This window comes from Lonchura striata, chromosome 5, assembly GCF_046129695.1.
Source record: "Lonchura striata isolate bLonStr1 chromosome 5, bLonStr1.mat, whole genome shotgun sequence".
Lineage (NCBI taxonomy): Eukaryota > Metazoa > Chordata > Aves > Passeriformes > Estrildidae > Lonchura > Lonchura striata.
Genome location: NC_134607.1, coordinates 42,267,588 through 42,282,653, shown reverse-complemented (window position 1 = coordinate 42,282,653; position 15,066 = coordinate 42,267,588). Strand labels below are relative to the sequence as shown.

The 15,066-nt window shown below is 41.6% G+C and overlaps 1 protein-coding gene across 1 annotated transcript in view; it reads left to right on the top strand.

The window, feature by feature from the left end:
- PPM1H (protein phosphatase, Mg2+/Mn2+ dependent 1H) overlaps window positions 1–15,066 on the top strand; it is a 130,102-nt gene that overhangs the window by 96,433 nt on the left and 18,603 nt on the right. Inside the window, exons 7-8 of the mRNA XM_021547410.2 lie at window positions 12,452–12,515; window positions 14,156–14,263. Of these exons, the coding sequence (XP_021403085.2) occupies window positions 12,452–12,515; window positions 14,156–14,263 (172 nt within the window). The remainder of the gene's footprint in view (window positions 1–12,451; window positions 12,516–14,155; window positions 14,264–15,066) is intronic.

Here is a 15,066-nt window from a genome sequence, read left to right as displayed (position 1 = left end):
CTTAAAGAAGTGAAGACAGAAAGAATGATGTGGTTTTTTTGTTTCTGGCTAAATGTCTTCATTGTTTTTTGTTGAGCTTCCTTGGAGAAGCCCTAATCTTTGCTGTTGTGAGTTCTGTGCATGAACTATAAAGGCAAAAGCCCAATATATGCAAATGGTCTTCATTTCCATGACATTTGTGTTTTAGTGTCTGTAGTGTCCTTTCAGGAAGAAAAAGGACAGAGGGGTTAAAAAGAAAGCCTATTTTAGGTTTGGAAGCCTGGATGCTCACTGTAGAATTACAGCTCTACATAACTTTTGCTTTGTTCCATTCTTTATGGACCAAAAATGTAATTATGTTTTAATGGCAGAATAATGATCTAAGTTTAATATAATCTGAAGGGTTTGTGCAGAACATGTAAATATGAGAATAACTATCATTGTCTGTCATCTTGAACAGCTGCTAGTAGAATATGCAGTTTCACCCTGAGAATGATGACTTCACATTTTAAAAAGGCTACAGGCATGAGCAAAAGAATAGGAACAGAATGAGAACATTGGATCAACTGAGGACTTAGACAGCAAAACATTTGGAAGATCATGAGACACTCTCCCAGTTTCTGCAAAAGGAGGGTTTTTTTGTTAACCTCCCAGATGTCTCTGGAGGCACCAATAAAGAATGGTTTCATGTAGACTTCCAAAAGCTCTTTTTCAAGATGTGACATGCCAGTTGGGAGGAAAAACATGTGGGGGAGAGCTACAGAAGTATCATAGGCTAGGAACTTCCTGAGAAGAGAGCAAGAACAGATTTCTGTCATCATGGCTGGAAAGCAAAGAGAGTTTCTTCAGGTTCATGGGAGTTGTTTTGCGTTTCCCTGGTTGGTTAGTGGTCTGGAAAGGAAATGGGGTTGGAATGGTTGAAGTTGCAGCATTGGCAGGTGACACCACAGCTCTTTTCTATTAAACAAGAATGGCCATGAGGTACTGCAAAGAATTAAGTGATTCATGCAAATGAACATCACAGTGATCAAATTTGGTATTGATAAATACAAAATAAAGCATTAAGAGGAAAATATAACTGTTTATGCACACTAGAGATTCCAAATTGAAAAGTCAAAAAGCTCAGTGGAAGTTTTGCTTACTACAGTATTTTTTTTCCAGTCCAAATCACCAGCAGAATGCTGAGATTCCTACAGCAATAGACAGTTTAAAAGTTAAATGAAGAGATAATTCTGTATATTTCTACCTCACTTGTGAATGTATACATAGCACTTTACCTTATCCAAAATAGTTATTATATAGTTAATACTGTTTGGCATTAGAAAAAGAAACAGAAATTCTAAATGTATAATAATCAGTAAGGTAGAAGAGCTTTGGTAAGTCAAACTGGCAGATTTGATTCAATGTGTTTCTTTTTAGGAGTGGTTTGTGAACTCTCTTAGCTCTAGCATATAGGAGGGAGGAGAATAAAGTTATTTTCTGGTTGACTTTTCTGAATTTCCTGAAATCTAGGACACACATTGATCCAGTTAGAGATTCTAATATGGTCAATGCAAAAATTGTCACCAGTTCAGTACAAATATGCCTAGCTGTAAGCAGTAATTCTGGAATAAATGCTTGAACTGCGACTTGAAAATTCAAGTCTGAATTCACAACAGTATTGTCCCAGAAAAAGGTGTCCTGTGCCAAGCAGAAGCATGTGGAGACTGTGGTGAGGCTACCTCTCCCTGCTGTTCCTTTTGACTTCTGGATGGAAGTGAAAAATGGGGCCTACATTTTTGTCCTAATAAAAGAATTGGAATCTTTCAGCTGCTCCATATTGCATAACTAGTGCATCAATTACCTCTTTCTTTGGTTGCCTCGGGACAATGAAGTGATGAGGAAATTGCTCTATTGCCATACATTTGTGTAAAACAGAGCCCTTCTAAATAAGGATCCATTTCTTTTTTCAAGGTTTCACCCAAGGTGTTTGTTATCCGTTGAATTGTGTGCAGTGATCCCCTAGGCAGAGGAGAAGCAATCCATTTCTGTTTATGTAGAAGTCTGGGTCAATTTTAATGGTTGTGATTGTGGACAAGACATTAGATTTCCAGTTTGGTGGGACCTCAAAGGTGACGGTTTTAGGTGGCAGAGGTTTCTTAGCAGCTGTTTTCCACTTCAATGATTTTGCTTCTACTTTCTTCCTTTTCTTCCTGGATTCAACTGATGCATCAGGACACAGTGGTCAAGGACATATCTGATTTGCATTTGTTTCTAAGGACACTATCTATCATAGAGAATAAATTAGCATATATATTCCTTTTCTAGAAAATGTCAGATGGTGCTTTGGCCAGACAGAGCTTGATACACTAAAATGCTGCTGAAGTTTTATCGCATACAATGCAGATGATCAATTGTCTAAATTGGTTTTTGGTCAATAACCTCACTGTGTGTTGACATTTGCGTATACATATAGAGAGGTGCAGGTGATATTAGGAAGAAACAGCCACTCTTACACTTAATTACTTAATCCTTTAGTGAGAGAATGTAGAACAGGCTCTGCTTTGATGTTTCCTCAGGAAACTAAACTGTTTCACTTTACAATTCAGCATACTTTTTGTGTTTTCTCTTAGAAGCTGTATGACTTTTTTCCTTAATTTTTATCCTCCTCCTTTGCTCCAGAGCTTTTCAGATTCTCAACAATGGCTTGGCTTGCCCAGCTTGTTTGGATTACAAAAGATTATTGTCTTTGGGTCTGTTATAATGTATTTGGCCCTTTATTTTTTCTTTCTTTCTTTCTTTTTTTCATGTGAAGTTTCCACACTGGCTTTGTCTCCACAACCCACAGTGGTAGCACAGCTGCCAAGTTTCCCCACAGCATTAGGACAACCACTGATCCAGCAATGTGTACTGCATCACTAGCCCAGGCTGCCTGTAACTACTTTGAGACCAGCCTTTCCCTTCTCACTCCAGCTTGCCTACCCTTTCTTCTTTCTTTTCAGTGGCAATTGCAATGAGAAGTCATTGCTCTATTAAATATACGTAAAATAATCCTGCACTGCTGGGAGCTGACCATGAGCTGCCCTTCCTGCACCCTTGCCCCATGTGCGTTCTGCTTGAAAGGTGATTGCAAAACATGTAGTGTAGCTGGCAAGGCATCTTAAGAGCAGTGTGTCCTGCTGAACAAGCTTTCGAGATGTCTCAAGCCATAATTTGCTGGCAGATATCTGTGTTATCGACAGTCTTTCACAGCTGGGTCTCTGGGCTGGGGTTTTCAAGCCCATGCCTTGGAGAGAGGTGTCCTGGTGGCTTTGACAAGTCCTGGCAACTGAAGCATCAGGAGAGTTTCAGAGACCATGTAAGCAGGGACTGGTCAGTGCTAAAAAGGGTGGTGAGTAACCTGAACTGGAAATATGGTGGGGAAAACAGCAGGCCTGGTGACAGCTGCTCCTTTAAAAGACTGCAGAGAATTAGTATTCTTTGTCTCTGGCTTTTATTTAAAGCTAAGACACAGTTGGTCAGATCTTCACATGTACATCCAGTGTGAACAATTTTGAGGTATTTTGCTTTGACTGTATCCTAGAACCTTCCAAAACTTGGATTTCTGACTGGCTGTGTCCTTCACTGTGGCTCCTTCCAGAGTTCCCCTCCCAGCCTTCTGTGGGGCTGGAGGAGCCATACAGCACTGTGCTTAACCAAAGGCATCCAGAAGGCACTACCAGTTGGCATCAACTTCAGTGGTTTCAAGATAAATTTTTTGCTTCTACTTGGAATAAAAACAGTGGCTTTACTGCTGCTTGCACTGAAGTGGAATTCTTTAAAAGCTTGTATCCAGATCACAACTTTAGCTTTTTGACTTGATTTTAGCATGGCAAAAGAGACCTAAATAACAAGTATGGTTTTTGACCTATTTGTTGGTTGCTTCCTTTGCCCTCCAGGAGAGGCAGAGCTGAGCAGCAAAGCTGAGCTGCACCCCATCAGAAATTGTTTGAGGCAGTATAGTGCCCACCACACACCATGGGCTGAAGCCCAAGGTGGCAGCGAGTAGGGGAATTGGGCACTGTCTCTGAGTGCGCTGTCTTTGCAGCAACAGTGGAGCCCTTGCCAACTCCATGTCCATGTGTCTGGTGAGGGGGTGCTGTGCACATGGGGTCAGCACCTGAGGGTCAGCCTGTGCTGGGGAATCGCCTGCCTGCATGATTTATTCCAAAGAAGGGAGGCTGGTGCCCTGAGGCAAGCACTAAGCAAAACCCATTTTATTCTAGAGTCAATATTGTCCACTGCCTGGAAAGCTGCCAGCCTGCTCTGCACTCGCCCTTTTCTTTCCAACAGGGAATGTCTTTCAGCCTCTAAGCATCTGATTAAAAAAGCAACTTCACTTTTAAAGCCGTTTTATTTTGTTTGGGATGGATGCCTTTCACTTTCATTGTGCAGCCCGCCTTGCCGTCTGCGGTTCAGACTCCAGCTCACAAAAGCCAGGCTCTCATTAATCACTTATTGGGGATCCAGAATACCCCGGTGAGAGCCAATGTACATGTTTTGCTTGGTAATGTGTGAGGTGATTTGAACAAATATTGCCAATGTGGCCACTATCTTACTCTTTATTGCTGGGCTCAATGTCTTTTGACAGCACATTCAGGTAGCCTGCCCAAGGAGTGCCTGAGCAGATTGAGAAATGCCACAAAAATGCTTTATTGAGCTGGCACCTGTGCTGCACCCTCCTTTAATATAAATTGATTTATTGAATCAAGCACAGAAGCCCTGCTACAGAAACCTCAGGCTATAGTCTCTAGAGAACCACCTAATAAAACAGCCCCAACTGACACTCCTCATTAGCTTTTCCACTGATCCCAAGGCAGTATTTAAAGTGACAGTGTCCCTCTTTTTGGTCGAAATTTATCTGCTGGCTAATGCCTGTGGGTCTAATTAGCTTAGCATTATTAGTCTTATTCAGATAAGCTGCATTTTCTAACAGCTTGATTCCAACTTGTAAGAAGTAATTGGAAGTCTGCAAACCCCGTGCTCTAACCTGCATGATTGCACCTTTTAGCCAAAATCATGTAATTTACAAAAAGCCATCCTGTCCCTTGTTGTTGTTGTTGTTGTTGTTTTTTTTTTTTAATTAAGCTTTTTTGTCTAGTGAAATTAGAATGTTTCTTCTGCAGAAAACCTGGCTGTATTGTTGTGTTTGAGACCTCAGCCGTATCCTTTGTATGATCGCTAGGGAGAGATCAAATTTTAATTTCATAATTACTTCACAAGAAAGCAACCTTTTCCCCAGTCATGCCTGGTATTAATTTCCTTCCAGCAACTTACATTTTCATAATTTAATGATTATGGGGCACTTTTGCAGCACTGGGCCATTCTGGAGGAGAGAGAGGATATAATTTTTAGAGCAGAAACCATCATCCACAGTCACCTGCCTAGCTTTCTGTGGCTGTGCTTTTGTCTCTTGCTGCAAGGTAGTGGGGAGCAGGAGGGGATTTGCCTCGTTGGTGCACACAGCTAGAGCAGCTTGCTGGGCTGTGCCTAGGTGTCTGGGGCACAGCTCTGTGATGATGAATGGCTGTTTGCAATGTGCATGTTATGCATCTTTTCAGGATGTGCAGCCCTCACTGCAGGAGCAGCAGGAGGTGAGAGCTGACCTGCTGTGTACAGCACGTCTCCTGACGGTGATGAATGGCTCTTTACCCCAAGTGTGCACACACCACAGGAGCTGAGCCAGAGTCTTTGGAGCAGGAGAAAGCAGAAACAGGAAAGCAATACTGCTGCAACAAAAGAGAAAGCTTAAGTCTTGAGTAAAGCTCTGTTTAAATGGCCTCTCTGGGGTCAAATTAGACTGATAAGAATGAGGCTGTTCTGAGTCATGTCCTGCAAGAGCATCTCCTTCTGGAAGCCTTACAGCTAAGACCTGTCCCTGCATGGCTGTGCATCTTCACTTGGGCTTTGCCTTGGTGTGGAATCAGGTGCTGCATATACAAGGGCAAACAGAAGAATCCCAATCTGTTTTATCAGAAGGAAACTAAACTGGAATGAGATAATCTTCAATCTGAAAATCCAAGTGAAAACACCCCTTCTTGATAAGGTGAAGCCTCTTTCCACATCTGCACAAATTTGACATAACCTCAGCTGGGTTCATAGAAGTTCTCTTTCTTTCCCTTGTTACCAAAGATTGATTTATGGCTCTGCTTCTGGCTGAGAGTCAGGCCCTTGCTATTGGGAGGAGTTTCCAACACTGATGTGGAATGATGAGGTCTACGCTTGCTGTGTGTCTTACTGCTTCCTGCATCCTGCACTACAGAGGTCTTTCCCAGAAGAATATGCTTTGTGATTCTTCCTCAACCTCAGCTAGCAAGTGTAGAGCAGGCACTGTGAGTTTAACATGCAGCCTTTCTCCCATCTGCCTCACAACAACCTTTTAACAAGAAATACAGCAAAATACCAATTTACAAATAGTTTTTCTGTCCACCACTATGCACTCCAGTGCACTCAGCCCATAGAGTGTTAACAACCCACTTCCCTTACCCCTTTATCTCCACAGTAAGTTGCTGACACACCTTCCTGTTTGTCTTTTAAGAGTAGAAGAAATGAAATAAATTTTAATTAGTACTCAAGGCAGCAAGTTCACTGGGGGCAAGAAAGAAAGGCTTAGCCTGCTGAGGCCATTTTAGAAAGTGAACCTGCTTGATGTGCAGCTGCAGTATCTGCACACAGGTTTTGTCACTCAGTAGTGGAAGCTCAACAGGTCACAAGTAGTGAATGAAAGTGATTGCAATACCCTTGCTCTGTCTCTCCCAGCCTCTGCTTTTAAATACCTTCATTACATTTTTTCCCCAATTATTCTTTTTTTTTGGGCAAGGACCTCTCTAAACACTTGAGATGCTTGACAATCCTGTCCCTGACTTTTCTTCTACTACTTTCTTTTAATGCTCCAATAGAGGTGAATGGACTAAAAAGTCAGCCACATTCCAGGAAGTGCCTGAAAAATTTCTGATGCTTGAGTCTTTAAACTGGGCTGGCCAAAATGGATAGTTTGTTTTGCTTAGGAATTACTTCCACAGGAATATGTGGTGCTGGTGCTCTCCAAAGTGCAGACTCCGTCTTAGGGCTGTAAACAGCAGTGAAGGCTCCCTCAAAGGTCCAAGCCTCATGTATTAATCTGATTTGACCAAGCCAGAGATCATAGATGTGTACAAGTCATGCTGAGAGACTCTATTTTTTTAATTTGTAGATTGGTAGACAGAACTGGGATTTGCAAAATTAAGCATTATACACTTTCAGGTCCATAAGAAGGTGTTTATGAATTTTCTGTGAATAATGATTGTTTTAAAACTTGTATGTTTTTCTCTTTACTTGCAATAAGGCCTATGAGAGTATCTTGGTTAAGGTAGATCTTCCCCTAAAAACTGTTTTGTGCCCATGTGCATGTGCATTGGTCTTTGATTTGGCTTTTCCATCATCTTTTCTCTTAACAAATATTGCTCGAGTTTGTGTGCCTTAATTATCTTTGTTTATTGTAATTTCACTTCATTAAACAATGTGTCAGATGAGCAATAGGGGAAAAGTACTGAGACACTGAACATTAGAGGTAACCTATCAAGAGGGTACTTAGTATCAGACAGTGCTGTCTGGACATAGAGATCCTGACTCTGCAGAAGCACAAGTGTAAGGACATTTTTTAAGATTATGGCTGAGTTGAGACATAAATGGTACAATTTTCAATGGCTCTGTGCCTAACCTGCACTGCACATCTTTTCTTCTTGATAGTAAGAATGCACTTAGACTGGTTAGATGCCTGTAGTTCAACAGACAGTACAGATGAACAGTTCCTTTTGGACTAGTGGTTTAAGCTCTGTTACCCAAACGGTGAGCTCCATTCCACTGATTACTTGTGTGGGAGAGGAGAAAAAAAGAGTTTCTGTCAAGTTTTGTGTTGCTTAAAAATTAAAACATGATTTTCTGTTGGTATGACCAAAGAAAGTTGAGCTTGAGAAGGAGGTTGTTTGGATAGTTGGAGTAGTTTTGTTGTGAGTTGGGTTATTTTGGGTGAGGGGGAGAGTTGGGGCAGGTGGAGGGTATATGGATGGCCCTAGGTTTGGTGGTTTTTAGAGTGGCAGCAAATCAATGCTAGAAATACATGAAATCTACCAGCCTGTCTCAGGGATGCATTTAGCCTTGCACTCCGTGTGAACTAGGACTTCTGTGAAGCGGTAATACTTTCTCTTGGTTGCTTGCCACAAATAGGTTTATTCTATCCTTCAAGCTAAAGCCCTTTGATGATGATTTTCTTTGCTCTTCCTTAGGTTTAATTCTCAGTTTACTATTAGGTGTCACAAGCAGAGATGTGAAACAGACAAACTTTCTAAAGCCAAGTGCCATGAAAAAGCAGAGCACAGAGTCTGGATTCCCCTGTCGTGCACAGAACTGAACCTTCCAGGTCAGGGTAGGTTGTGTTTTCAACACCATCTGTTGTGCCTGGGGATGCCAATGCAATATTTTTTGTAACCAGTAACCTCACACAGTTTGCCATGAAAAAAAATAGAATGTGGATTTTGGTTTTAGTCATCAACTTCTACTCTTACATGAATTTGTATGTGCTTTCAGAAGGCCAATTTTAAGAACAGCTTATATATGGCAGGAGAACTCATAACACATGTAAGACGTTATCTAGGATTTTGGCTCCGAAATTTGCATAGGGGAACTGACTGGTTTTTCAACTTGTGACCCAGAAATATGCAGGTAACTTTGATAATCTTTTATTTCAAGAGTTTAAAGCACTAATGACATGAGCACTCTAAGAAACTTTTGTAGATTGTGTTGTGCATTTAGTAGCTCCTGGTTATTTTTTCACTGTGCATTTAGAGCCATTCCAGTTAGCATATGAGTAACATCATGTCAGTCCTAGTTCTTTTGTTCTGACATCTCTTTTGGCTCCTGGTGTGATTTGGCCGGGTTTTCCAAAATGTTGATCCTGAGTCCAAATGTAACTTTGTTGGTGGTACATATGTCAAGGCCTAGTTCAGTATTTTTGGACAGCAGTAGCATTTCATAATTCTTTTGAAATGAAAAGAAGAAACAAAGTTAACTGAAAAAAATTCAGCTAGATCTAGCTGGACACAAGCTTGCCTTTTCTACTCCCCACTGCTCCCCCTGTTTTTCCATTTGGAAAAACTGAGGCTTACGTGGCAGAAGTACTTAACAGGCTTTAGGCTCATTCAGAGCTGGAAGCAATAGCATCGCCTTGTCTTTATTACCTTTCTTGTCATGCCCTGGTGACCACCAAAATCTCCTGGGATGTGGACAAGGAAGACAGAGAGAGGGAGAGGGGAGGGTTGCAACGCTGTGTTGTTAAAACAGTGAGCTGGACTGAATTACACAGAGGGCTGAATAAGGCCATGCTGGCACTAAAAGAGCCAAACCACCCCCTCAGGTTCTCTGTATGTCTGTCTTTGATATACCTACTGCCATATTTATATACAGTGCACGGCAGTATAAATGCAACTTCATTACATAAAATCAAGAGAAATAGTCTAGAAGGTTGTAGCCTGTGTGAAATAAACCCACATGCAAAATAAAGGAGGTTTCACAGGGCATAAATTAAAATGAACTTCATATCTTCTTTCCATCTCCCCAGCGCAGTTGCTGAGTTGTTAGCTGAAAAGCTGTGCTTCATGCTTCTCCTGCAGCAAACCACACACTAGTATATTATTAATTCTGTTTCTCTGGCAATGCAGGACCTAGGTACTTTTCTAGAGTGTCCCAGGGTGCTTTTCAGTGTGTCTGTGCTACCTCTGCTGCTGTGGTTGCAGTTCTGAGCATTGTTTTTTAAACAATGGTATATTTTCAGGCAATAGCAACATTAACAGAAAAAAGCACATTTGAGATGAGTTTGGCACCCAGGTTCTAAGCCCAAGAGGTGACAGGCTATGAGAAACCACAAAATAAATCACTGTAGCTCTCTGGGCCTCCCTCACTTAGTTTCAGAGCTTCAGGTCACAGGCTAGCCAGCTGCTCTCCCTGATCTGCTGATGGAACAAGTTAGCTGCAGCCCTTGGAACATGGCCTCCCGCAATGTCCTTACACCGAGGTGTCGCACTTGAAGGCCTGAGGGACAGTGGTTTTTTAATGGTTCCTTAAAAGAAGCTGCACTCAGCAGTGGGGAGCATTCTTTTGAAGGACATTGGCTTAAATTATATTTTTTTCCTTCTTCCGGAAGCATAGTCAGTGTTGTGCAGGAGACTATAAGGAGAAAGAGGACAGAGGGGAAAAAAGCTTGGTCTCTGTTTTTGTCAACTTACAGGGTAGTGTGAAGTGAAGGCTTTGGTCTTAAATATGTAGTCACCTTGCAGATAATATAGTCTGTGTATAAAGAACGAGTTTTTTCTTTTAAAAAGGGGGCTGCAAACAGTTAAGCCCAAACATCTTCGTTTTGTTTGCTGTTTTAACAAATATGTACAACAATGTGAACATCCAGTAGGAATGGTTGTCTTCTCAGGCTTGTGGCTTGATTAGTCATTTGACTGATGCCCACAACGGTCTCAGCTGATACCCATTTTCTTGGTGGCAGAGAACAACTGGCTTTGTGCAGGGCATATTTCAGACTCCTCAAGGATGTTTTCCCAGGGCTTCCAGCTGGAAGCTTAGAAACATGTTCATGTTCAGAAACAGTAAATTTTTTGCTCTGCGTTCAAACCAGGATATCCAAGTTAGTGAGTGAGGCAGAGATATTTGTTGGAAATAAAGAAAGGAGCAAGAGCAAAATCCATGACTGATTCTTCCTTCCCAACTAAAGGCTGTTCCAGGTTTTAAACATCAGCGAAGTACTATCATGTTGGCTACATGTAATAATTTCTGCCTCTTTGTTTGGTTTAAGAGCTAATTTATTTGCCCTCCCCAGTGCAGAATGCCATTTGAATGCCTTCAATGTATTGTGTCTTAGAGAGATGGCCAAATATTATGGTTGTATATTCAAAGATATTCTTGACTACATGAAGGACCCACTGTATTTCGCAAACCTCACCTAGTCTGGGGATTTTATATATAGTACTTTTTTTTTTAATGTGAGGGGAGCCCTGCACAACTGTTTCTACTATGCATTTTGGTTGCTTTTCTCCTTTTTCTTGTTCCTTCCTCATGTCCAGAACCCTAAAATAATCCCTTCCTGTGACTACTGGGAAATGTCTATTCAATTCACAGTAAGTCTGAGTCTTGTCTGGGTGATGCAGCATGTACAGCACCATTTATTGATCCCAGGCCTGTGCCATATTTTGTTGAAGCAGGAGGCAATTTGATTACAATATAGGATTTCACCCTTAATTTTGAATTTCCTGCTGGTTTACATGACAGCCTTAACATTGCATAAACTCAATCCCATGTGACTCACTAGAGCTCAGGCAGCCATCCTGGAGAGCTACACAGCAGGGGTTGGCAGTGGCTGGCAGGGGATCTGCCCAGCACCTTCCCCCCACTCCAGTTTGTGCACTCAGGGTGCTGTCGATATCACCCTGAGGGCTTTGGACATGGATGGGCCAGGAGGGAAGCACAGCATGCAGGGAAAGGCTGTGGTGGGATGACTTTGTGGTAAGAAGGGAAGTATGCTCCTCTGGGGCAAATACCTTAGCCAAAAAGGTACCAGCACCTGAACTCAAGCACGTATCATGCAAATCGCAGGACTCTCCAGCTTATGAGAATGACTGTCATCTTCTGTTGGGTTTTTTATTTCTCACTGGCAAAATTGCTAGCCTTCTCCTCTCATCAGTGTCAACAGCTGGATGTGTAAAAGGTAGAGTACGCAGGCATACGGTAAACAGAAGCAGAGCATGAGCATTTACTTCTCTTGTCTCTTGTCCATGGGAAAGCTGCTGTGAAATGTGAAACCTCTGACAACCTTGACTGTTGCAGTCAAGGTTAAATGAGCACTAAATATCCTAAGACCTTCAGCACATGAAGCTTGTCTTGGTTTCTGCGGTCCTGGAGGGTGAGAACGGGATCAGACAGCTGTTTCACACCGTGTGTACGAGTCCTGTCACTTCTCACATTAACAGTGTCAATCTAGGTATTGGTTAGTTTCTTGGGTTTGGGGTTGTTTTGTTTGGGTTTTTTAATTTGGTTGGATTTGGGGTTTTTGATGACACTGTGTTATGGTATAGCTGGTACCATATCCGCCAATATCTTACCTGATTAGGATGTTATTCCAGTTCACCTCTTTATTTGCAATCAGTAGGAGCAGCCTGGCATGTTAGATATTTTCCCATCTTCACTTTTCCTTTTGGTGAAATGGATAACTATTTACAGAAAACCTTCCTGCAGAAAAATAAATTTACATCTTGGTTCAACGACAGAGTCCCTAGGAAAAATAATGATTTCCCTCCCACCCCCTCAAACCCCCACCTCCCCAAACCCCCCCGTTTTTGAAATCACATCTACTTGTTTCAGGGCACTGGGTCACTAATTGAGTACAAGCTTCATAAATGTTGTTTGTCCTCCCCCACAGGGCATACAAAACCATTGAGGAAGATGACTTGAAGTTTCCCCTTATATATGGAGAAGGCAAGAAGGTGGGCACATTTGCTTTCTTCAGACCAGAGGAAGAAGGAATTCTGTGCTGTTTACCATTCAGTTTAGCCTATGGCAGTCCAGTGTTTTCCACTCAGTATCTCTTTATTTTATCATTTTGACAGCTTGAAAGATTATCTTGGTTCTGTCATAAGTCAGTCTCATGTCTGGGGGGTGGTAGGGAGAGCTCAACATAGTAATAAAGCATTTTACAGCAGTCATTTAGTTGTTTAGTTTGCTTTTATTTTTCTTTCATAGTAAATAGGCTACAATGAGACTGTTGTAAGTAATTGACTTTAAATGTTTCTGTTTCATTGTAAAATATAAGTAGAACAAAGCAGGAAGATATTTAATAGTGCTCTGAGATACAAAACTCTAATTTAGGAAGAGGAGGGATCAGGGCAGGATTTGTAAAGTATAACACCTTTTAACCTTATCTTCTTCAGCTAGTGTATGTGAACTCACTGTTGAATTTTTCTTATGCTTTGATGTGTGAAGGTTGATAGTTGAAAGGGAGAAACACTGTTCTGTTTGTTATGCTTTGTTTTCACCTCTGTGATTAAGAACAGTGAGATTATTAGTGTTGGTCCCAGCAAGCTTAGCTGGATGCAGCAACAGGATCAATATAAGGATGCAGTGGTGTCAGTTTGCTGATATTGTTATGCTTGCTGTATTTCTAAATAGTGCTCCTCTGCTGCATTAGGTTCTTATCTCAGTGCAAAAATAGACACTCTTCAAAATTAGTCCATGTTTTGAAGGTTCAGATCTGCAGCTTATCTCTGAATTTCATTAGGTTTGTAATTATTTGCAAAATGTTTCATGCACATCTTTTAAATTTACTTTCTTATGGCACTGTGGAGACAGGAGTCACTGAGGCAAAATGATTCTGAGTCAGTTGCTCACTGTTAGTGATGCTGAGCCTCCCTTGCTCAGAAGCTGCTGTGGCTGAGCTTGAGTTTGGGGGAAGTGATCTGCAGAGTACAGAGAGCAGGGTTCCCTGTGAGGCTGAATGGCTGGTCAGTCTTTGGAGCAGCTTTCATGAAGGAGAGCCCAGAACCTATTGGGACACCACTCATGTTGTAGAGGAAGGTGCTGGAGGAAGGAAGTGGTAGATGTGAGGGAACTGCAGACCTGCTGTAAAGTGACACCCTAGAAGAGAGCACTGTGGTCAGTGCTGTTGTCACGTGTGTGTTCAGCAATTTAGGGTAGCCTTTGGCACTTTTCCCTGGTAAAGGGCATATGCAACAATATGTCAATAGAAAGATACCATGGATTTGTTATGTGAGTAGTTAAACTCCTTGTCCTCTTTATAAAACCTATACTAACAGTATAATTTGCTGAAGGAATGCTTTCATACACTGGTGTGGACAGTGAGGTGACTGAGTTAGTTTTCTATAGACCAATACCTTAGAGATGGGGAGTGGGATGTGGATGAAAACACAACTTAATAAGGAGAAAAATGGAGATGATATGAGTGTGAAAAGCTTTGACATTGTCTGGCTATGTTAATACTTGAGTTTCTGGGAGAGAAAAGGGAATTCATCCCTAACTGTAGAAGTTACAGAGCAGGAATGTTATCTCATTCCTTATTGACACAGTCCATCTAACAAGATTTTATCCCACTGCTTTTCTTTATTTCCAGGCGCGGGTTATGGCAACAATCGGAGTGACCCGAGGACTGGGAGACCATGACCTGAAAGTGCATGACTCCAATATATACATCAAACCTTTCCTGTCCTCATCTCCTGAGGTAAAACAGCCAAAGTTCAACTATCTGATTTGTGAGAAGGAAAAAAATTTACTTAGTGCATTTATTTGTTCTTCTCAAATCATCCATTCTGATTGTGATCCAGTCCAGGTAACATGCTGCCCTTTTGGAAGGTGAAGCACAATAGTAACATCCATGAGTAGGAACTAAGTTCATAGTAGATTCTAAATTCCCCAGCTGTGTGCTGATTGCTCCACATCCCTGCAGAGCACTCATTCCTTCTCACTCTCTCTTCTGTGGTTATCCCATAGCCTTGCCATTCAGTGTGACATACACCCACCTCTTGTTTCACCTTCATGTGCCCCAGCTCCCGTAAAGGCCTAGATCATGCTGCCTTCACAGGAGATGTAAATCTGTGTACTGCAGAAGGGACATCTTCCACAGCAGTGTAGTATCCTGCTTTACACAGAAAATATCAGATCAACTCTTAAGCAGGAAAATGCCAAGAGTCATAGGAAGGGTACTTTATGCTTCCATCTCTCTGCCTCTTAACCTTCTGTTCTTTTGCTAGTTTTGTGCAAACACCAAATAATGACAGTGTGCATTCCCAAATGATGGTGTTATGAGGAGATTATGTGGTATTTTGGTTAGGGGTAGTTTTGAATGCCTCCCTCATTTTGAATGGCCTCATCACAAGCAATTCCACTCAGTTTTTGACCACTGGAGACCTTACAGTGGAGGATATCAAGCCTTCCAAATATAATATAAATACTTAAATGTATTTGTTAACAAGGAACATGCAAGTCTTGCTTTTTATTCTCTCATTGTAACTGCATTCCTGTTCC